A 24,562-nucleotide genomic window follows, 5' to 3' on the forward strand; every position below is an offset into this window, starting at 1 on the left:
TAAAATTGTGATAGATTACGGTAGTAAGCAAACTCATAAATTTTATTGATTATTCCAGTGACCATTTTACGGTAGTTACTTGTATTACTTGTATTCTTCACTTCCTGTGACTACTATATCCTATGTGTACCTTGTTTTAGTATAACCAAAATAAAATCATTAAGTAAAAGTTGTAAGAGTAGAAAATAATACTGTACTGCAGTACTGGTGTTGTGCCATCAGCACACAATTTTTATTCACACGTGGAAGGGGAAAGAACCCCAGTGAAATACCACTACATCAGAGGGAGAACATTGCAATAATTAGAAGGAACATCATATAAAATACTTCCAAGTCTCCACTGAAAATCCCTTCAGATTTTGCTAATGTGGATCACAGCTCTTGCATTGCATTTCATTGTATAAAATTAACCCCAACCCACCTCCTTTATGTTCTTTTTCCCAGACTCCCTCACCATGTTTAGACTGTTGTAAAGAGAAATGTCTGTTCACAGGTGACCTCAAGGTAGACTCTAGTCTGCGAAATTTTTGAGTTCTGTCTCTCACAAGAATAGTATTGCCCCTTTCATCATGATTTGCGATCTCTCCGGCAAGATCCTTCTTTTGGACTACATTAGCAATCTCTGCTACTAGATCTGATTCTGCTTTTTCTGTAGGGTTAGGCTTATGCACATGTACACCATCTTCCCTTTCTCCTAGCAGCTTAGAAAGGAGTGAATAGAAATCACCTGTACAGAAAAGAGAAAACATAAGAGTAAGAGAGAAAATAAGCAAATTATAACAGATGGAGTTGTTTTAGAAGGCTTCATCAAGGTATAATGTAACAAAGTTATTCAAACGCTTATTGACAAAAGTAGCAAAGAGGAACTGTTTCAGCCTCAGGAACTGAATGAGCCAGGTTTCTAGTATGAAAAGATAACAATCAAATTGTTACAGAATTTAAATTACATATAGATGCTAACTTGTACCTGATATTCTGGCATCAAAAAATCATCACCTCTGGAGATGTTCTTGGGAACAAGGAACAGGAGAAAAAGAGGAAGGGAAAATGAAAGCAAAAGGGAAAGGAAAAAGTGTGCACATCTAAGTAAAAGAATATTTATGATGAAATTATCTGGATTTGCCAGGCTACTGCAGAGTTATAAATCAAAGAGGGAAAAATTCTATAGTTTTATGGAATTTTTCACTTACAAAGTTAGTAATAGACAATCATGATACTTTTTAAAACATATTTTTTGAAGTCTGTCATTGTATAAGGAGCTTAAGCTGTAAGAATACCAAATTTCCCATTTACAAGCAGATTCCATAGCACCCACTTAAAAAAAAAAAGACATGATCTATTATATTTGCTTTTATTTATTCAGTCTCGGTTCTACTCCTCCTTTTACTCCAAATAGTAACACTCTTTAGTCATGACATCATCTGGCAGTGGAGGGAAAACTATCTTCTCAATGTGCTTGCTAGCAATAAAGTTATGACTGTAATTTTCTTAGGCATTCAACAAACATTTCAGTACATTCCAGAACAATAGCTCACAGCAAAAAAAATCATGAAAACAGAACTTATTAACCTAGTATCTTGGCTGCCTGAAACTATTATCAGTTCTATTAAATACCACTATATCATTTGAGTGGAAAGAGACATTCAATATGCTTTAAGATTACTGCAAGTAGACATCCTTTTATTTCAAATGCAAATCACTTGTAATTTAAAAACTGTATTATTTTATGATGGGCTATATAAGACATCTTTTAGAAAAGTGAAACTATAAATAATGAAGCTTCCACACAAACCAAAGAAATAAATAAAAAAGCAAACACCTCCCCCACCCCTAAAAAAAACCCCCAAAAACAAAAAACCAAAAAAAACCCAACCACAAACAAACAAAAACCATTCAGAACCAGAAATCATCATTTGCAGCCTGGGACAGAGGAAATTAAGTCTTCTGAAAATCATCCCTAGAGGATCTGTCATGTTATTAAACAGTCCCTCTTCAATGACTTTGGGTAGAATTGCCTTCCTTGCTCTTGGAAATGAAATATCCCAGATGACACAGTCTGTCAGAAAATAATTACTGAAGTAACAGGGTCAATTTCAATGATATTACCAAAGCAAATTAGACAAAAGACAAAATCATTAAGCTATACAACAAATAGAAATTATTTGCTTTCAATGCAATCCTTAAAGCTAGAGCACTCCATTTTCTTAATACTGTTATTTAACAACTCCAACTACTGATTCAAAACAAATCCAAGCATTTCAAAAGTATATCACAGGAGTTTTGGATACAAACCATATCTATATTGAGAAAGATTTTTAATTACTAAAGTAATCATCAACTGGTGCTGAAGCAGAAATGCAGCTGAAATTTCCTTTACTAAGGAAACATTTGGTATTAAAATACTGTATACTGGCCTTTTTCTTCCCAACATTTAAAAAATTACATTAATGTCATACAAAACAAATGTTTTGGTTTCATCTGTGGCTGGAGACCTGTAGATGACCTATAAGCAATCATTTCCAGTGAGAGGTCTGAGTGGTAAAAGCACTGCTCTCCTTAATGTTAGAAGGAGAAGTCTCCCTAAACAAAGAAGCCTGACGCTTTTTTAAACTGCAGGCCTTTTTAAAGCAAGTTTAATGACCCTTGCACAGGTCACCCTCTCCTAGTTGCGTATCAACTGTCCAATCAACTGCCTTGTAATTATAGTCTGCAAAAGGACAACAACATACTACAGTTGTTACAAAGAACTCTTAACAGCTTAAATGCTTATTCTGCTTGAGTGAAGAAGTTTGACAGCTTCATGCTCCAGCCAAAAGTGCTGCTTTTTATCTCTGGTGTGCAAGTGTTGTCACAGAATAATGAATCCGGTCACTGAAATAGATATTGCTTGTTGAATCAACAAATAAAAAGAAGACAAAAAAAGTTCTTTTGTTTATGTGTCTAATATTAGCTGCTTCAAAAGAAAACGTTAAAAGACAGGGCTCAGTAGAGGACAAAAAGAAAAGAGAGCAGTAGAATTCAACTTAAAAACATTAAATGCCCAGGGAATAATTTTTAGGACAGGATGCTTTCATGAAAAGTCAGTCATCTTTATGGAAGCTATTAACTGGGAATTCAAGTCTCAGTAGGGTGATCTGTTTTGGTTTTCTCCTCGAGCTGAGCCTATGACCATAAGATATATGACAAACCTTCAAACACTGGTGTATAGAGTAGGGCAGTTTGAGTACTACAGCCACTATCCATGGGCATAAATGAGGCATTTTCCAAGCTGAGCTTGTCCTGTTAGAGCTTTCATTAAGCAGAGGTTTTGTAACCACAGCAGTTAAAAATATTTAGGAAATGTCTGAATGTATGGAAAAGGGTGTGCATCAGAGAACAGAAGTGGTCAGAAGTGCAGGTGCCCTGAAAATGTGATCCTTTCCTTAAATGAATGTGTTTGAGAAAATGAATATGGAATCTCAACACACATGAAGATCAAAAAACATCCAGCAAGTCCACATATGTGACCAGTATCTCCAAACTTCTGGCACAAACACTGAAGTGTCCTGTCAATGTCCTGGCATTGGACAGAGTATTTAGAAGGCACTCAGAGTATTTAGAAGGCACAAAAGACATTAAAGGGAAGAATTTAATTTTGTGATTAGCCAATGTCTGAATCTACCCCAAATTCCACACTCTGTATGTGCATCTAACTTTTTTCAGCTTTGCTTGTGATGTCCAGGCAGATTCCAATAATTTGAAAGCAGTGTAATTTTAAGAAATAGTTCAAATGTACTAAACATAACCAGAAAAGAGCAGACTCATGTTGATTTTGAGTAAAAGCTGCTCTGTGTAAAGCAATATCCAGCAAACATCAAAGCATGATCTTGTGTTACTGCTTTGCAGTGGTCTTGTACCAGCTGGAATAGTTGGAGGTGTTGTTTGCCTGAACATACTCACTAGGAAAGGAACATCGGTCAGTGCTTGGTCTTGTTTGTGATGAGACAGCCTGGCCTTTAGAACTCCTGAGTATAACTAGACAAAGACATGGGTGAATCAACAACTTGATCTCACTGAAGAAACTGAAATCTAGCAGTGCAGTCTCTGGGAAGCTGCCTGATAAGGTCACTTTCAAAGAAGACACTTGTATTTCTTATGTGCAAGCTATCAGCAGTTTCCTCTATGGAAAAGATGATTGGCTACAAACACCTGCCGCTTATTTTTCTGGAAGAAGTGATAGCTGTCAAGACCAGCCTCTCAAGACTGAAACAATCCACAAGCATATTCCAGTAAATTTAAACTTCCTGTGGTGGCTCTACACTATCAAAACTTTTACAGAACAATGCTTTGGTTTACAGTCTTACAAACAAAATCATAACATTGGCAGAGAATGTAAATCAAGAGTCAGACAGTGAAGACCGAAACATTCAATTTAAAATGGCTTCTTTCCATGTTTGTTACACACTTTTCCTGCTTAGATATGCAATTTATACCAATTGCCTTTTTTTTTTTTTTGCTTAGATCTGATGGTTCTTTTTTACTGTGCTGAAGATGCTTTTATAAAGATTATGAATAAACTTATCCTAACCAAATCAAAGGCTCATCTTTTATTTACAACTTTGAGCAGGATCATTCAGTGTTGAGAGAGCAAGCAAATCCTCTGCTCTTCTGAATCTCCCTAATTATAATTTCTCAGCAGTATATATCACTCCTAGTATCTTTTAGCAGCATTTTCTTCCAGGGTTTAATCCAGTCACTTTTATCTCACTTTTGTACTCTCTTTAAGACATCTCATTAAATCTGAGCCCTCAACGTGTTGTCAAAGCCTGAAAACATCTGAAGATTTTCTTGTATGTCTGGCCTTAATCTAAAAATGTCTCAAACACTTCATTCTATACATCCCACATCAATACTGGAACACAAATTTCTCTTTTGTTGCAAGCTTCTCCTAAGGATTTTTAATCACCTACCAAAGCAAACTCCTCTCTTTTCTCACAGTCATATACAAACCAGCAAGGGTAAATTATATAAAACATTTATTTTAGAAAGAAATATAACCCAAAATACATTATCTTCTTGGTTGATGCTGTTTCCATGGCTTTGCCATGTAACATTACCACAAAAACACAGTATTGAATAATTAAAGACCAGCCTGCATGCTGATTCTCCTTTCCTCTTCCTTTCAACACCTGCCCCACAAGATATTGCAGGCCTCCCTCCACATTTCCCCCTCTTATTTTTTTTCCCCTTAAGGAAACAAAAGAGAGATGGGCAGAGAGCAGAGAAGCTGTATCTCCTTCTTTCACTTAAACCAATCAGAGATTTCTATCCCAGATGCAAAAATACCCCATTCAATATATTTTTATTATAACCAGCTTTTCTAAGAAATGCAAAACTTTACAGAAAGTACACAATTCAACACAGACATTTTGGTTTCCCAACTCACAGATTCAGCTATGACCTAGCAAAATATTTCCAGCTGTCTAACAAATACGTCATGCAAAATACTTCTCTGTGTGTATGTGCATGTGTGTGCAGTCATATGCAAGTATACTATACAACTGAAAATAATTAAAAGATGGGGTAGGTAATAAATAGGAGGTTTATGTGTAACCTTTAATCAGACCCCATTTGGTACAGATTATGATATTACACTTCCTTACAAAGAAAGTTCCTCCTACAGTCAATGGGCTTACACAATATATGTATATTTAACTTGATTCGAAGATTCCCTTTCCAGAAACTCCTGAAGAAATATTTTAACTGAACAGAAAGATTTCTCCTAATATTTTTATTCCATCATGTCTGTTTATGAAACACATGCATGCATGAAAGTACTTCAGGCTGTACTGCAAAATTAAGGTCCATGATTACTGTTACTTTGCTAGACGAACAGAATGGTCATTTATGTTGGATGTCCACCCAGAAACATCTGAGTGTGAATTTACAGGGTACTTTGTATCATATTCCACACCTTACATTCAAGCCATATTTCTAGTCAGTTTCAGCAGAAGCTCTGTATATGCAGGCTTAGCTTAATTTCTTTGCTTTGTATATCCTAAAAGACTGGGAAAACTGATCTCATCAGACGACCCAGCTACCTAGAACCACTCTGCAACTCTTGTAAGAGTCTAGAGAAAAACACACTGTAATAAGAGAGCATCAAATTGCCTTAGACTACAGAGCCATATTATTTTCTTCCTGTTGTGTGCTACTCCTCTCACTATACACATTTTAATCTCTAAAACAACAAGGTAGAATTGCAATGAGGTGTTTCCTGTGCAACCTATCTCACCACTAGGACAGCAGGTGTGAAGCTCAGCTTTATAGAAGCTAACATCTGAATGCTTGACTGAAACTGCAATATTACCTTGAACAGAGGAGATTCAATGGGATTTCAGTTAACACATTCGGCTGTGAAAGAGGGACCTCATATGAATCTATCTGGGACACTGCAAAAGAAAGAACTTATGTTCCTTTATACTGAACTTTCCCACTTGAACCCCAAAGTAAATTATTACTAAGTCAGTTATTACTCCAACTGTAATAACCTAGTCTCATGGCAACAAAAAAATAATGAGGGATAAGGGAAAAAATCCCATTGTATTCATAGTACCAACACCAGTGCTGAGAGCAACTGCAACTTTGAATCACCACAGATTCCATCATCAGAAGCAAAGTATATGTTACTGTTTTGCTACTAACGCTTAAGTTCCCTAAGCCAGACAGAAGGAAAAATGTACTTTTAAAAGTGCCATGCCAAACATATTTAATTAGGTTTAATATATGAAATATATTTTATAATAATATAAATATAATCAAATTATTGTATTAATTTTAGTAGAAAAACTTTGGCCCCTCTGCTTCAGTTTATGGTTATACCTAACACACTAAAAACGAGATATCAAATCAGGGGTCAGTCAAAATATTAAATACTGGAAATCCGATTAACCATCCCCTGTCTTATACTTGCATTGTTTTAAGAAGCTACTCTCCTCTTGTTTATATACACAAGTTTGTAAAGTTTTCAGGTATACCATCAGCAAACTTTCTCAGCAGTAAGGGCTGCTTCAGTGCTTTGCATACCAAAAGAAACCTGAACTACACTACACTGTACTGTGCCATTGGAAAGTGATCAACAAGCAGAATGAAACACATTTAAGTGTTTTTTCAACAGGTAAAGACATATTACAGAGATAATGAAAGCTAACAAATAAATTATTTTTACTCCTCTGTATCTATTGAGTACAATTTAATCAAACTTCTATTGAACAAAAATAAACATTTGTATTATTTGTTTTACTAGGGACTTGATGCTTCAGCAGGAACAGGAAACTTTCCAATACACCAAATGTCTAAATCAACTGCATTTCCTACAACAATTCACTTCTTATGAAAAGTAAATCTTCACTGCTGTTTCAGAAACTATATAATGGGGTCAGTTTCATTGAGACAAGTTCAGTTAAATTTTAACACATCAGGGATTTGGCTTTGACTTCATGCAGAGTGCTGGCTCACTTTGTGATGGTTACTTCTTATTTCTATATATTTGCATTGTCTATTAATGTGCCTCCAATGAGTGAAGATTATGAAATTGAAAATTTAATGTAAAAGCAATGATAACACCTGGATGTACCAACATAATAAACATCCTGTGTGTGACCAGGAGGTACCTTTATGACCAGGCAAATATGATATATACATTATTTGCAGGCAGATACTTTGATACAGCAGACTTTTTTGTTTTCCCCTTTTGAGGCAAATTCTTAAATTTAAGAGTATTGAAAATAAATACTGTCTATTTGGCCCTATCTCTAACCTCCAGGTTAGTAAGTACCTCTGCCTTTTCTCTGGTTCTAGAATTATGAGCCAAACACAGTTAAGGGATAAGCAAGTTATCTTGGTATTTAAGAAGGATCCTTAGGTGCAATAATTCGTTAAGGTGGAATATGTTGAAATGCACACAAACAATATATTGCACACACACATATATAATTTTACAGACTTTGTAGATTGGTATATTTGACAAAGGTTCCTTAATGAGAAGTTTAAATGAATGGCATGACATTTCTTTATTTTAAAGCATACTTCCCTACACGGGGCTTGAATCCAGTTTACAAAGTGTGTTCTAGAGAGGGCTTTGGTTTCTCAAGATAGTGTAAGGCTTTTCAGCCCCCAACTGTGAGGCCTTTATGATGCTTGGGTTTTTTATTACCTAGCAGAATACCAGGACTATGTCAAGATATCAGGCTTAAAGAATTACAAGTACGTATGCTAAGAATACTGAGAATACATAAAAGGTATATAAAAAGAAAGTGCAAAAAAACATCCTGGGATCACCTCCATGGGAGCACAACATTTTAATAACTATGTCAGAGTTTACTGGAGTAACAGTGAAGTAACAGTGTTTATTTCAGTTGCCTGAAACTAAGAAGGGGAAAATAAGCTGCTAAAACATAATAAATCACAGAGAAATAAACCCATGCAAGATCAAACACAGAATTATTGCAAAATTGTTGATGTGCTTTCTTCAGAGGAAATCAAAGGCTGAATTTACTGAGCAACAGCTCAGCAGCAACAGAACTAATCAAAGACTCAGTTCTGGTGTCTCTGTGCTTTGTAGATAAGGCTATCAAACAGAATATGTCATGCCAGACCATAAAGGGAAAGCCTTACGTCTTTTACCTCTGTGAACGGATGTACTTGTATAATGACCTCAACCCCAGTGGGTGTATGCATGTGCTTCTATTTAGGGTCCACTGCCTCCTCCCTCCAAACTGTAGAATTTTCTTGTCATTAAGGTCAAATTTGGTTCCTACTGGCTAACTCACTGAAGTTACTTGAGGAGATGGATGAATTGGCAACACCATTGCTTAAAACTGATTTGCTCCACAAAACTGGACTCCAATTTCTATGTCATTTTTACAGGCACATTTTGCAGACCATTTTCAGCTCCTGGTTTCCCCAGCCTATCTGGAGAGCACTTGCAGAACCAAAACCTACTTTCTAAGCCAGCCACTCAACTTTCCCTCTTTGAAGACAAAAATAAGAGCAAAGCCGAACTGTTTTTTCCTGTTGTTTCGCTTACTTAGACATAATTCAACTGAAGTTAGAGCTGTATCAATATAAAATTGAAGACATGTTCCTGTAAATCATGGGGAAATTTATCTTAATCTAACCATTAAAAACAGGAAATCAAATTCACAGCAACTACTGTGTTTTGGTATTTCACATAATGAACCCAAGTAATTTCAAATGAATAAAAAATTGTGTGTTTCCATACAAACAGGTTAGATGATGACGTATATTAACTAGTGCTCTCAGCAAACCAAACTGCATTGTGGAAATGTCTTCAAAATATGTTTCAAAAACAAATGAAAAATATTTTAACAGCAGGACGTTCATCAACACTTTTTTTCAAATACTACTGAATTCAATATAACACATATATATCAAGAGCCTTGATCAAATGCTAATGCACTTAATGGTAACGCAAGGGTAAACCAGATTGTCAGCATGAATTTCAACATAAATTTGTAAGCAGATAGTTCATTCTGCTCTGAAACAGGATTAAAAAAACTGAATTGCTTTTCTTTCTTAAAAAATACATCTTGAATTGACTTAGATAAGTATCAGATATCCCACTGTGAATACTGTTTCTAATAGTTTGAAGTTCTTTCATTCAAAACAGCTTCACACTCCAGAAGCTGATTTTATGTAACTAAAGCTTGATTATTTAACTCTAAGAAATGGCAGAGTACATAAAAAAATCTAAGCTCTTTTGGAGTTGTTATCAAAAATTCTAAACACTGTCCAATCTTTGCTCTTCTGAAAGGCAAAAGTAAGTGTGCTCTAATTTAGTCCTTGAACCTCAACAGTGTTCAATGGAAACTGTACGAATCTGTAACTGATGAGGTCTTCCCCTTAGTCTAAAGAAAAATCCTGATACTAAAGCAATTTTTATCTAACAGTACATGACTCACAAGAACTTAGAAGTAGAGTCTAAGATACTTCTGAAACATAAATAATCTGAGTATTTTTTAAATCTTTACAGCAATCATAGACTTTTTTCCTCCAGCTAAGTACTATACACATTTCTACGTGAGTTGTAAAGCATATATATATATGGAAATATAGCAAGAATAGAGTATGAAACAGCTGCACTCAACTTCAACTCCATATTTGCACGTACAGCAAATACTGAAGCATAAGAACATTATTCCCTAATACACACATGGTAATACAAACTGCGAAATCAATGAAGAGTTAATAGAAAACAGTTAAATACAGAATACATGCACATACAAATAAATCACAACTTTTGTCAGCAAATTAAACAAAGATCAGGAAAACATTATGAGATTAAAATGCACTAATAAATTTTACCTAAAAAGCTAGAGATCAGTGGTAACTAATTATTTTTATCATCTCTTATATAGCATGCAACCCTATTAGCTTTACAGAACATTGCAAATTGCATCAATTAAAGATAAACAAATTAAAAGCTTCATAAATCATTAAATGATTTATGTATTTTACATTAATGAGTCCTTTACTTGACATAGAAATAAACAAGCACATACCCTGATCCAAAATCTCTGCATCTTCTTTTTTGGCCTGCTGCAGCAAATAACTTGCATCACTATCCTTGGTTTCTAAAAAATGGATTTAGGATATGATGTTAGCCTTTGGATGTGAATGAAATTGAGTATCCACCTCTTGTGGAAAAACACACTTTGGAAATGAACATTTGGTGTTTTTATATAAATAAACAGTAGTTGTATCGACAACACAGCACTAAAACAACCAGAATAAAAAATAATTATATTAGAAGATATAAGTAGAAATAAAATACAGACATAAAAAATGCACATAGAAATAAGCAAGTACATACCCTGATCCAAAATCTCTCCCTCTTCTTTTCTGTCCTGCTGCAGCAAAGAACTTGTATCACTATCCTTGCGTTCTGAAAAATGGATTTAGAGTATGATGTTAACCTCTGCATGTGAAGGGAATTACCACCCTACTGAGGAAAAAATGCCCTTCTGAATCAAATATGTGGTATTTTTATCATAGTAGTCATACCACATAATACAACAGTAAAAAAGTTAAATAAAAAAGTTAAATAAATAAAAACAAAAAACTTGTACTTGCTACACAGACACATCAGTCAGATTACCTCTGGATAATACTGTTATTGAAATTTATATGCCTACAACTGTTCAATGTAAAAATTTGAATTCTTTCAAAACACAGCAGTGGGATCTAGAAAACTAGGGCAATGTTATGATTCACTTTTGTAGGAAAGAGACAGAAGACAAACATTACAGTTAATATAAAGTTTGGCATTGAAAGAGAAGCCAGTCTTTAGGGCACACAGGCCACACAACTGTAAAAATATGTTAGAAATTGGAAGACAACATGAGAAAGAAACAGACAAAAGACTATAGCAGACATTTCCACCACAACCAACATCAGAATCCCATGATGCTTTAATTAGCAATTTGAATTTTATGCAGAACTGCATTACCTCTTCATGAAAGTTTTGCATACTAACATAACACAGAGATATACATCAGGGGGCATAAGATGGCACAAATAAAATGGATTACAAGTGGTTTTTACCTTCATGATGTCCATGCATCATCTTCTTCACATCAGACTTGACTGGAATAGGAATATTTGCCTCCTGTGGAATATTTCTGAACATTTCAGGGTTTGTGTTCTGCGTGCAGGTCATATATGAGACAGCATGCTTGGCTTCCATGTAGTACATGATGTAAAAGTTGCACATTTCATCATTGGCAGTACCCCTACACAGTACAGAAAAGATGTGGCACTTAGAAAATAAAGAGCTGAATAGCTATTATTTAATTCATCCAACTTGTTTAACAGGACACTGAAATATTGCAATCAAATGTTTACATGTCCCAAACCAAAGCATGCAATATCTGCATTGCAGTGAATATCAGAAATTTCTTTTGGTTTATAGTGGAGAAAAGCAGTGTGGACAAACGCAGCAGGATAAGCACAACCACATCTGCTTCAGATAAAAGACCCCACATATCTCAGAACCTCCTAGTAATTTGCTTTTGATTTCACAGAAAATTGCATCGCCTATTTAAACTGGTCTTCCTTCTAATTTCTCCAGCATACTCCACACAGTTCCCATTGTGTTATCAACTGGGCATATGTTCTGATTAAAGATGACAGAGCTGTATCATTCATTACATTACAAATCACTTTTCTACCAATCTGGGACGAATGTAATTTGAAATTGTTGCAAATAATATACATGTTTAATTTCAGCAGCTATTTGACAGATCTTCCCCCTTTCCTCATCAAGTGTATTCATTTACTGTCCAATTACACTGGTTCTAATACCGCAAAATTTATTTTTATTACATATTAAGCTACCATAAGCTTCTCTTAAAGAGAGTAGAGCACTGTCATCTTGGGAATAACTTGTTTGTAAGCTTCTGTAACAATAACATGAGTGCAAGGGGAATGATAAAACACTAGCAAAATTCAGCTCTTTGATAAATGTTGTGCATGTACTTGAAACAGAAGTGGCCCTTCTCTACATAATTCTGTCTTCAATAGAAAAAACAGCTGGCACAAGTAAGATTTCTTTTCTGAAAAATATTACTTTGTGAAGCAGAGCATATGTGGCCTCTTTATAACTGTGGTCTGATTCTTCCTCTGCAATATAGGTTTGTACCTTTTGTTTAGAGCTACAATCCTGAAAGTTAATAAGCAAGGACTTCTTAACAGAAATTCATATAGGGGTTTACATCAAGATTTTTAATTAGTTTTCACAATTAAACAGTGAGCCTACACTCATTAAAAAAATACAGAGGTGTTCCATTAGCTGTTTGCAAAAAGACATCAGTGCTGCCTTCTCCAGTACCATTCTGCAGCATTCATTTATTTACCATAGCAACAATAATAACACAAGCCAGAGGGGAGGAAGAGAAACACAGAAGGGAGTGTTTCAAAAGGGGAATTGGTTATTTTTCTGTGCATTGGAATTTTGGCATCCCTTGGAGACTACAAAACTCAGCAAGCACTGCTTAAGCTTTTAGAAAGCATAAACTTCACTGCTGAACCTCCAATATCGATCACTATGATTGCTTCCTCTTTAAAACTCCAGTAGAAAATGGGATGTGGAAATTGCACAAACTGTGGTTCACCTGACATACTTATTGTATCTAATCATTTTTAGTGGTTTAATTTCAGGTGGCAGTTAAGTACTGCCACTCACTGCCCCCACTCCTGCCCTCCTCAGAGTGGGACAAAGCAAAACTTCTGGTAAAATATAATAATACTAAATATTACTTATTAATAAATAAATAATAGTAATACTAAAAATAATAATACTAATAATAGGGCATGACTCATACCATACACATTCATATATTATAGTGCAAACACATAATAAATATAGCAAAATAATAATTATAATAGTAACAATTACTGTAATGAAAAGGACAGAGAGAGTGCTTCCCCACTGAAAGCATACTAGTACATTGAAAGAAAATACCATAATTTTCTAAGACTGTTTCTTAAACTGCAAGGATTATTCAACAAATAGGAACTACTTAGGAAAGTTACAGAAACATGACAGAAATGTTTTGAACTTGTGAAAAAAGGTCAGCAGCTAAATTAAGGTTTTAATTGTGTCATGTTATTTGTAAAAACCTCTTCTCAATTCATTTTTTCCAACTGTTACACATCACTATCTTAACTGCCCACTGGAAGGTGATAAATCCATGTTGAATCTTTAACCCCCCACTGAGATGCAAGCTTAGGGTGCACAATGCATAAAAATCTCTTTCCTTGGAATGCTGCAGCGCACACTCCCAGAATGGAGAGATTTCCACATGTTATTTTTGTTTCTTTACATATGCATTAATTTACAGTTCAAAGAACCACAGCTAAGAGAGTATTAATATTATATGTATTTTTACAGCTGGTTTTGTCACTTGATCTTACAGGGCTGTGTCTGTCACCTGCAGCTGAATATCATCAGAGACTAATACAGTTCAGATTTTCCTATTTTTTGTTATTAGTAATTTCTGGTTTGAGTGTTTTTCATAAAAGCCTGCACATTTTTATACTGAAAAAAGGTAATTTCAGTATTGGTCCAGATTTTTTAAGGCTAGATTTTGCAATAGGTCAAAATATTAGAATTTTATAAGCTTCTATACATTCTAGTTTTGAAACAGTGCAGAGAACTGTGAAGCTTTATTATTTCACTATAAACAGTTAATATTGTCACCTGATTAAAAAATGTATTTTCTAGGATTGAATTCTGAATCCTTCTCTAAGAACATATCAGTCCAATATTTGACTAAGTTGTCTGGCAGTACAGCTTCGCTTCAGAAGTGTTCTGAACACTTCAGCAAAGCGAATATTCATGTAAGTAACGTCAATGAACATTGTGCAGAGATAAATCATAAGTAGATCAGACAGCATAACAAAACATCCTGGCAGAAACTGTTTCTTAGAATTATTTTGGAAGAAGATATGAAACAAAAACATTTCTGCATATAACCAACACCCTGGTAAAACGGGCTCTGAGATGGAGTGAATAGATAAAATTTACCCTATATGTGTCTCTGTAGTTCTGCCTTCCCCACTGAACACACATCTGGCTGCTAGGATATCATCATAGCTAATGTCTATCGGATATTTCACAGGGTAGAATGCCTGAAAAAGAGGATGATTCATGACAATCAGTGAAAGTGCTTCATATTATCTCTGTTAATAGACACTGATGAGAAGGATGGTACTACATATCTGAAATGACTTTTGCATCATAATCTAATTGTGATAACACTTGGTAACATTCACTTCCAGGAACACAACAGCACATAACCACTGGAAACACCATGATGCAAATCTGTGGACACGTGATTTCCAATTCAGTTGCTCAGTTTGAAACAAAGACAATTAAAATTCACATTCAGAACTAAAAAGAACCCAACCAACCTGTGGTAGTTGTGGACTCTGCCTACCAATCAATGTCCATTGACCATTTCTCACTCTGTATCCACTCACTACTTTACCTATAAGATCAATATACATGAGAAGTGAGGTATACTTAAAAAATATGTTGCAAAGTTTTTCTGTTAGGTATTTGATATTCCTATGTTACTCTTACCTAGTCTGTGTGTGTGAACTCTGTAGGCAAAAAGGTGCATTGGAGACCTTTTGTAATGGCAGGCAACATCTGCATCAACCACTGTGAAAATATGATGGCAATAAACAATGACAAACAGATAATTTATCAAACAGAGAAAAGTTGAATTACTGTACTTCATTCAGCATGGTTTACAAAAAGCATACGTACAATGGACAACAGATGATTTCAAAAGATAATAGATAGTATTTTATATTTCTGCAGTGTCCATCTCAAGACATCTGCAAAGAAAAACTAATAAAATATAGTCCAGGTTATTTGAAAATTACTTAATCTGCTGACACATATATAAAATCTCTCTGGCTGAAAGCCAGAACTTCTTTCAGTGTAGACTACTACTATTTAGCAAAATAAAGAAATACATTTACTTACAGACTATGTTGAGGATTGCTTAAAATAAACATAGCTATGGTAAATAATCTACTCGGGGGAAAATTAACATAAACTGATGTAATTCTAAACTAATACAATTAACAATGAAGTCTTGATTATAAAAAGGCCCAGACCTAATTTAGATTTAGACAAGAGACTTTATCACAGAAATGTTCTAAAATGTTTACAGGGTAATACTTGTGTTAGGTGCAGTAACAGTACCTAAGGAACAGCCTACAGAAAAATCCTGATGAGAGATATCACCACACTTCCTGTTTTAACAAATTTCACGCTCCACTTAAGAGCTGTAAATCCAACTGAACATGAGAAGGAAGTTATTAGCAACTACAGAACCGTTTGTCTGCCCTTTTCCCTCACCCTTTCAGGTGAAAAATTAATTCCTACACTGATCAAATATTCTTGGGAATAGTGCAGGATTAATTTGGTGGGGTTTTCATACTGGAGAGCAAAATATTTTTAATTTCAGTTCAAATTTAAAAATGTTTCAAGTTGCTCAATTCACTAAACAGCTAGAGTCAGCTGAGCATTTGACCACCTCATCGTATTTAGGCAGCTCATTATGGTGCTCTTGGTTATCTCCTTAAATATTTGGTATAGCACAGTACAGTCAGTGTCCAACTTCCTTTAAACAGTACATCCCATGTTAGCCAAAGAAAGGCTAGGGAAGTTTCCAAGCTGAGGATTAGATAAAATTCAGGATTCTGAACAGAAACAGCTTAGAAACTTTTTATTACAGGTGGGTTTTTTGTTTGTTTTGTTGTTTGGTTTTTTTAGCATTTTGACCTTTTAACTGCCTAGGACCTTTACTCCCAACATGGGAATACAATTCTTAAATAGCAGCTCCTTACCGGTAGAAATTAATTTATTAAAACTGAATTCTTAGTAGAATCACAAAAGTCATGAATAACATATGAAGAAGAGTCCAAAGCAGTTCATGGCTTTTCAGAGGTGAGAGGAGGAATTTGAAAAAAGATAGGGCATGTTTAATAAAATATAAGATGAAAATAAATTAAAGAAATACTCATTATTATTTCTACACGTGTTCATACAGCATTGATTACCTTTACTGATTTAGTCATAGGGAAACAGGATACAATCTAAAACATAACTATTTTTTTCCTCATTTGTTCAATCAGTCAAATAAATAATTTGTCCATTTACATATCAGCAAACCTCTGTCAAATTTTCTTCCACAATAAGCAACAATAATAGATCCGATGTTGAAATTATATAATCACTTTGTAAAATGATAACTCACCTTTCTTGCCTGGTGGTATGACCGTGTTCACAGACATCATAAGATACATTCCTGCAATCAAAGGCTGCCTGCAATGGAAAATCCAAGCTCTGGTAAACAAGTCCTCTGTAAAATATAACTGCAAGTGACTTCATATCCAATACCATTTGATACCACTAATTTCTAAACACTGGATTACATCTGAAACAGGTCTCCTAAAAACGAAGCTGTTTCACAGCAGTTCCTCTCTCCCTCTCTTTTTTGCTACCATTTCTAAAGCATTTTCTGCAATGTATGTGAAATAGGACAAAGCTATCGTCTGCATAATTGCTGTTCTCATCCCAGAATACTAAATATGAAGCTCTTAAACTGTATTAACCCAGTACTCTTAGCACAGCTGTTTCAAATTTCTTAGCAGAAATGAAATTTTTTGCCAGCAGATGACATGACTTTGTAGTTCTTAATATTGTGAAGTATGTATTATTCTTATTTCAAATGTTTTCAATGGAATCCACAATTACTATTCCAATAAAAAATAGGTAAACATTTTTAAAAATACTCACTTTTGATGTGTCAGATGTAAAGTTACACCAGAGCAGTCCTTGTGTTTATCTGTACAAATTGTAAAAGTTTCATCATTAGTAACTGAATCCATGCATCCATGCAAATTACTACATATTAACGAGATTTTTCTGCTGTGTAAAAAATAACAGAAAACAGAACAAGTCTTAATCTTACTGTGTGCAGTAAAATTGTTATACTGTGAAAATACTGAAATTTGCACAAACCTGATCATCTCAGTACTGCATTTGTAGAAATCCTAATAGAAAAAAAAACTTTGGTGGATGAAAACTACTGTAGAAAATTTAGATGTTAATGAACTAGCATTTGGGAAATGAAACAGCATCATATTTACAATAGTAGCAAAAGTAGTTTTGTTTCAAACTAATTTATATTTTGATCAAAGTTAGAAAAATTAAAGGCTTGTGAGAAGCAGTAATTTTAGACATTAATAACGCAGCTGCCAGAAATCCTTGTAATGAAAGTCAGCAGGTGAACTTGATATACCAATACAGACAGCAATTCTACTTAAAACTGGATATCTTGAAGGTGAGTAAAAATAGCTAATTCATTTGTTAGTGTGCTGTATCATCATTAGCTGGTATGTTCGACATTTTAATTTGAAGACCCAGTCATCTTGACAGTTACTAAATTATAGTTGGCCATCTGGGAGTTCAATCTTTGCTCCTTTTTAAGCAAGTTTCTTTTTCTAATGTTTATACAATAATAGCTGTAGTTAGAAGATGGATCTGTCTCCAAAGCAAGTAAACAGAACATTCTGAAAAAATATTACCCAATCATATATGTTTCGGGTAAGAAAGATATCAGAGTATCTACAGTAACAAGCGGTAATTTCTGAGAGTTTTTCCTCCTATCAATAGCCAGATTCCAAACGGAAAAAGTAGCGCATTTGAACAGAAAAAAGGATAATGGCCAAAGTGGGACAACACATGGAAAATTGACAGATTAAAAACTGTCAGTTCAGCTTTTCACACATTAGCTATTTCAATCACCCCACATGTCATTAATAAGGGATAATACTCAGTTTGCTTTTCACCATCACCGATAGTAAAATTTATAAGAATTTGTTTTCACTATGTTCACAAAGTAGATCTATAAATTAATTATGTGTTATTCAATTGAAATAGCTTCTAATACAATTGCACTGCGTTCTCATAATGCCATTATCATGGCTTCTACAAATTCTTAGTTACTTTAGCTCTGTGCATCTCAATAAACACTTTTGGATTTAAAAGTCTGAATCATGATACCAACAGTTGCACCTTTACAAATAGCAACAAAAAATCTAAGTCTTCATTGTACACAGAAAAGTAAGAACAGTAGCTCTTTCATCAAGATTACTTACAAGAATCAAGACTACTAAATCAAGAATCCAAAAATGCCAAAAAGACTAAGCTATTAGGACAAAAGAAGGGGAATGGTAAGAAAACATTCAAGAGAAAGAGAAATTACACTCCTTTTCAATGGTTTTAGAAGAAGTTCAATATATGTATATACTGTTAATCTTCTTCCCTGCAGGCAGCTTCACTTACAATCCCAGTGTTTGCTACCAAGGTCTTTATAAAGTCTCTTCTGCCCCACCCTCCTAATTTTAAACTGATTTTTTTCTTATTTATGTAGAACAGGTGATGCTCCAGAACTCAGTTTTTATAAGTTTAATATTGTTAGAACTCTGCACTACATGAATTTCAATGGAAATTGGAAAATGCATGCTCCCTCTCAGAACATTATTACTTAAAGTAATGAAATTTAAAATTTTAAAATGCAATCGGTTATTTTGTGTCTCTCAGTTTTGGAATTTTAATTGAAAACATCACCATTCTATCTTTTGAAAACAGCTGCAAAATTATCCCCAAGCCATCAAACTGATTTCATATTTGAACAATTTAGCCCTTACTAGGTCATAGCCATAAAAGTAGCACCATAGGAGGAGGGGGAAAAAACCCTCAAATATTATTTCTGTTTGGTAATATTAAAGTATTTTGACACAATTTGAATTTTCAGAACATGGAAAAAATGCTGATTGCATTTTCATCCAAAGAAAGCAATTTCAAAATGAACTGAAGATAGCTGGAAAGTTGCTACTAATTTTTACAGTTGTTACTATATACAGCAATCATCTAAATCAGTATCATGAGAAGCACAAATGAACTTCTGTCACAAGTATCTGATCTGCAGTGCTGCATTAAGCATAATGGATAGATACATTAGTCTAAATCTTTCAGGAATTCCTACAGTGCTTTATAATTCTGTTTGTAGTTATACTTAGCCATAACTGAACTAAATGTTTTTCCATCAACTATAGAGTCATGCTGGAACTGATCTGCTTCTTCTTCCTTCAGTTCACCTCTTTGAAACACTCAAAGCTTTGAATACTTCACTGAATAATGATGACAAGTCAAAGCTTTGAACACTTCACTGAATAATGCTGACAAGTTCTGCTCTGTCTTTTGTGTTCTGTGCAAGAATAACATAATCATATTAAATATTCGCTGTCTTTATTTACCCATACCAAACACAGCCAATGGTACATGTTACATTAGCTTCAGATTTTAAGGACATAATTTTTACAAAAAATTGTGTATGACAATATTAAAATGATCATTCAAAGTTTAACTGCCAATAAATGTTTAAATGTTTTCTAGGAGAAATATCTCAAATACTATAAATACTCAACAGTTTTTCAAATTAAATGCTCACACCTGATGTGAAGGCAAATTATGCTAAAGAGAAACACTCTCCTTCTGTAAACTGATTTTGCTAAGACTTCTGAAGGAAGCCTGATAGGCTTTCTGCTAACCTGTCTATCCAGATCTACAGTCCTTAACTCAGCAATTATATGCATGGTAATCTGCCACAGACATTGAGACTTCTAGGACTTCCTAGACACTTAAAATTGTATGGGTTTTTTACTCATAACAACAAACACTCTTCAAAACCTAATTTCTTTGCACTCTGAGAATGGAGATTATATATTACTGAGCACTCTGTTCAAACTATTTATTCAACTTCTTCACTGCTCTGTTTCTAGTATTTCATAGGAACAGTATAGCACTCATTCATGGTGACTAGAATACTTACAAATTTCCACTGCAACAGAGTGGCACATTTTATGAAGCTCCAAACCCCTTGTTATTTCAAAGTCAGCCATTGATTTGCACCGGAATTTCCACATACTGTCTCAGAATTGGCTTTGCTTCATTAAAGGTAAGAAGCAGCCTCAAAGGTGAGCACAACCCCTGAGCAAGTCAATTCCAAAGCTAATGCCCATGGGAAAGTAATTTTGTACAAGTTATATTTATTGAGCAAAGACATGCAGCACAAAAAAATGAACGTGAGATCCTAATACAGAATGAGACAAATAATACTGTATTTAATATTGGTATCTAATATTGGATACATAAAACTACCTTAGTTTGTTTTTTTTCATGTATAAGGTGCTTGTACTTGCCGATCTGTTCACTCATCCAGTATCAATTAATAAAAATTTATTTTTAGAAGTCTAGTGTGAAATCTGGAATGAAACTTACTCAGTTTGTGAAAAACAAAATGCAAACATAGACTCCCCAGTGACATTTTCACAACTTACTTTCCAGACAGAAAGGAGGCAATTGTTGATCCTGGTTCAATATAAATTTTTTAACAGATGAAGACCTCATAAAGGTCACAGATGATTGATTTGCTAAAAGGATATAAAAATGTATCATAGCCATGCATCTCTGTGAATATGAAAGGCTGATTTTATTCAAGACCCTGGCATATTCATTCATATTCATGAATGTCAAAGAGAAGCACACAAATCTAATGCTCAGAATAACATTCAAGAGTAATGTTCAAATGAGAAAATACAACTCACATTCTTATGAGGAAACACATCTTTTTAAGACATCTACTAGCTTGGTGGCCATAACTAATTACTCTCCCCAGCCAAAAAAACCAAATCCTAAGACAATATTAAGAACCCTACACCCCACTTAGAAATTATATGTCATTATATGCAATGTGGGCAACACAATGCTTGCAGAGCATGATAGCAGGGAGAAATAAATCTACTCTCAGTGAAAAGCTGGGGTTAAAAGAAGAAGCTGAGAATGCAAGAATGCATTGTTCATTGTGCAAAAACAAGAGAGAGAACAAGAAAGGGAATGAAAAAAAAAAAGCCAAAGCTTTTTTTTCATCAAATGAAGATGAAAGACTTCCTCATAAATTTGGCCCAAACATATTGACAAAAAATTATAAATTGCTTCAAAAAATGCAACAGATGCACACATACAAAATGACAGAATGTGAAAACTTTCCATTTCAGAATAGCTAAAAGATCTTATCATTGACAACTTCTAAACACTTTGATTCTTGGGGATAACAATTATATTCTTATAATGAGCTGGAAAGGACTAAGGTAATAATATGGCAGATTAGAAGCAACATTAGTCTTTGTTATACAAAGGAAAAAAAACCCAACATTCTAGGCATTAGAAAAATACAATATTTTTTAAAATTCAGATTCAAAGGTGCTTACACAGAATAATAAAATAAGACCAGGATTACAACTGCACTGCATATCCCTACAGCCCAAGTTCAAAGCTGACTGGGTCCCTTTACAGACCTAAAGATGGCTAGATATACTTTAATTTGAATCTGAACTCGAAACACTTATGACTATATAAAAAGGCAGACAAATTTCCAACACTTTTTTACTTGTTTACTTGTATCTACTATCAGGCAGAACTCCACAGTAATTTTGGCTTTTAAAAAAGTAAAGAAAATAAAATATAATAAAAATATATAATGAAATGTGCCAAACCTTCATAGTAGTGTTCAAAGATATTCAATGCATAATTTTCAACTAGTTTCACAAGTGTTTTTAAATTTCAGGAATAACCTAATGGGAATTTTCTTGTAATTAGATGTCTGTTGATAATGACAGGTATAAGAATACAGTCACTGCAGATCGTATGTAAGAACATGCAGTTGTTGCAGTTCAGAACATAGGATAAAAGATGAAAAGTGCTCAGTTAACTTGTTATGCTTTCAGTAGTACATCAAGGATTCCAAATCATTGTTCACTATTCATAGTTTACTAGCCATTTACTATTCTGTATTACAAGTAATTACAAATATAAAATATTTGACTTTATGTAGTAGTTTTTTTATGTATTAGCACCCAATTCTACTTCCTATCAGTTTTGGAGGCAAAAAGTGCTGCAGATAAAATCATCAACTCTGATGTTCAACTATTCTAAAAAGAATATTTTTCATTTTATTAACCAGCTATTAAATTAATTCTGTCCAGCAAAGTGCCACAAAGATTATGAAGGAATTGGAGTATCTCTCCTGTGAGGAAAGGCTGAGAGAGCCTGTTCAGAGAAAGATGGATTTGAAGGGAGGGTGCAAAGAAGAGGGAGCCAGGCTCTTCACAGTGCTCAGCGACAGGACCAGAGGTGATAGGCACACACTGAAACACAGGAGGTTTCTGCTGAACATATGGAAACTTTTTCACTGTGTGGGTGACTAAGCACTGGCAGAGGTTGCCCTGGGGTGCTTCTACCCCTGAATATACCTGGACATGGGCCTGGACAACAGGCTGTAGATGGCCCTACTTAAGCAGGAAGGGTGTGGGCCAGATGACTTCCAAAGGTTTGTTACAATCTCAACCATTACGTGATTCTGTGAAACACTCAATGACAAGAATAACCATATTCCTATGCTTGAAATGAGCATTTCATTTAAAAAAATAAATCAAAAACTGGGCCAAACAAACAAAAAAGACACTGTCTCCACAAGTCACATTTTTTCCAAATACAAATACTGTGACTGATTAGCTAGTGAATATTATCTGTTCACAATCTGCTCAAGTAAGATGACTGGTTAAGTGTGTTCACACCTATTTGTTTCAACTTCATTAAACAAACCACTGAATTATATATGGAAACCCCAAGTTTCTCCCTAAATGTGAAACTGTTAATCTATTTCTTGATTACTTTATTTCATTTGCTCCACAATTTTTGAAGAAAAAAATGGTTTCCACCTTTCAGATATTTACAGAGATACATGAAGTTTATGAAGTCAAATTAATACAGAAATGGTATTCCAAAGATGCCCACTGATCTTTGCAAAGGGCACTAACAGAAAAATTATTTTCTACAGGTAAATATTTTTGATGATGTAGGTGATACAACTTACAGAGCAAATTTCCAAAATGCATACCTCTAAATGCACTAACATCTCCATAGTGTACCTGGAGAACAAAGTATCTGCTACCCGTTTCTCCTCCAACTCTGAATCCAACACCTAAGAGAAGGAAAATGTATTGTTTTCAGGAAAAAAGAAAATGTAAGATGATTCACCATCACTGACAATTTAAAAAAATACAAATCACTTTACTGGCTAAGAGTGAAAGGGTAGAAAATTTCAGACACCACTGAATAGAACTTTGTCCTGAAACCCAGGAAAACCACCAGCACATGATCCCAAACAGACTAAAAAGCTAGGATCATAACTTCATTATGAATAAGTATCTGCTTTATGCAGAGAACCCTCTAAATCAAAGAACATTAATACAGATGTTTTAAAAATCCAAAATAAAAATGAAATCTTACTATCCACGCAGGATTTGGTGGACCTTTCATTTCTCATACAACCTGTGCACGATACAAACTAATTAACACTAACTTACTAAGAAGACATTGAGAATGAGAAGAGAAAAAGGTCTGCAGTAAAATATTTTTAGATTTAAATTAATATTATATGCAGAAAAAATCGAGGAAATTATGCAGCTATGGTTACTTGATGAGACAAGCAAGCACAGGCACAAAACACAATAGAGAAGCTTGAAATAATTTGAAATAATGAAATTGCAAATTATCACCATCACCAAAAGGGATTTCTCTAAACCAATTCTACAATGAACATTTTTCAAAAGAAGCAGAAAAAACAATTTCTTCGTATTTGGTCAGAGAATCCCACCATAAAAGGCAAAGCCACCTTATAAATGAGACTTCAGCCTCTCTGTGCACAAATGAGGAATCTTTACGAATACTCCCTAAAAACCTTTTATTTTTGCACAGCTTACCAACAAGAAAAGTATTAATAGCTGAGGTTTAACAGCAAAACTTTTACATAATCCTCTAAGTACAAAACATCTATAGAATCCTCCATTTAACAAT

The 24,562-nt window shown here is 34.4% G+C and overlaps 1 protein-coding gene across 11 annotated transcripts in view; it reads right to left on the reverse strand.

Annotated features, from left to right (window-relative positions):
- Positions 1 to 24,562, reverse strand: part of PAM (peptidylglycine alpha-amidating monooxygenase) — a 118,661-nt gene that overhangs the window by 22,502 nt on the left and 71,597 nt on the right. For 8 of the 11 annotated variants that reach the window (XM_064404926.1, XM_064404924.1, XM_064404917.1 and 5 more), the window contains 10 exons: positions 23,604 to 23,687; positions 17,378 to 17,426; positions 16,836 to 16,903; positions 15,146 to 15,226; positions 14,974 to 15,050; positions 14,588 to 14,691; positions 11,605 to 11,792; positions 10,874 to 10,945; positions 10,563 to 10,634; positions 422 to 727 (listed from right to left, as the gene is read on the reverse strand). In XM_064404926.1, the coding sequence (XP_064260996.1) occupies positions 422 to 727; positions 10,563 to 10,634; positions 10,874 to 10,945; positions 11,605 to 11,792; positions 14,588 to 14,691; positions 14,974 to 15,050; positions 15,146 to 15,226; positions 16,836 to 16,903; positions 17,378 to 17,426; positions 23,604 to 23,687 (1,101 nt within the window). The remainder of the gene's footprint in view (positions 1 to 421; positions 728 to 10,562; positions 10,635 to 10,873; positions 10,946 to 11,604; positions 11,793 to 14,587; positions 14,692 to 14,973; positions 15,051 to 15,145; positions 15,227 to 16,835; positions 16,904 to 17,377; positions 17,427 to 23,603; positions 23,688 to 24,562) is intronic. The other 3 variants (XM_064404927.1, XM_064404928.1, XM_064404925.1) reach the window with 2 other exon arrangements.

Source organism: Passer domesticus, chromosome Z, assembly GCF_036417665.1.
Source record: "Passer domesticus isolate bPasDom1 chromosome Z, bPasDom1.hap1, whole genome shotgun sequence".
In the NCBI taxonomy this organism is placed as follows: domain Eukaryota; kingdom Metazoa; phylum Chordata; class Aves; order Passeriformes; family Passeridae; genus Passer; species Passer domesticus.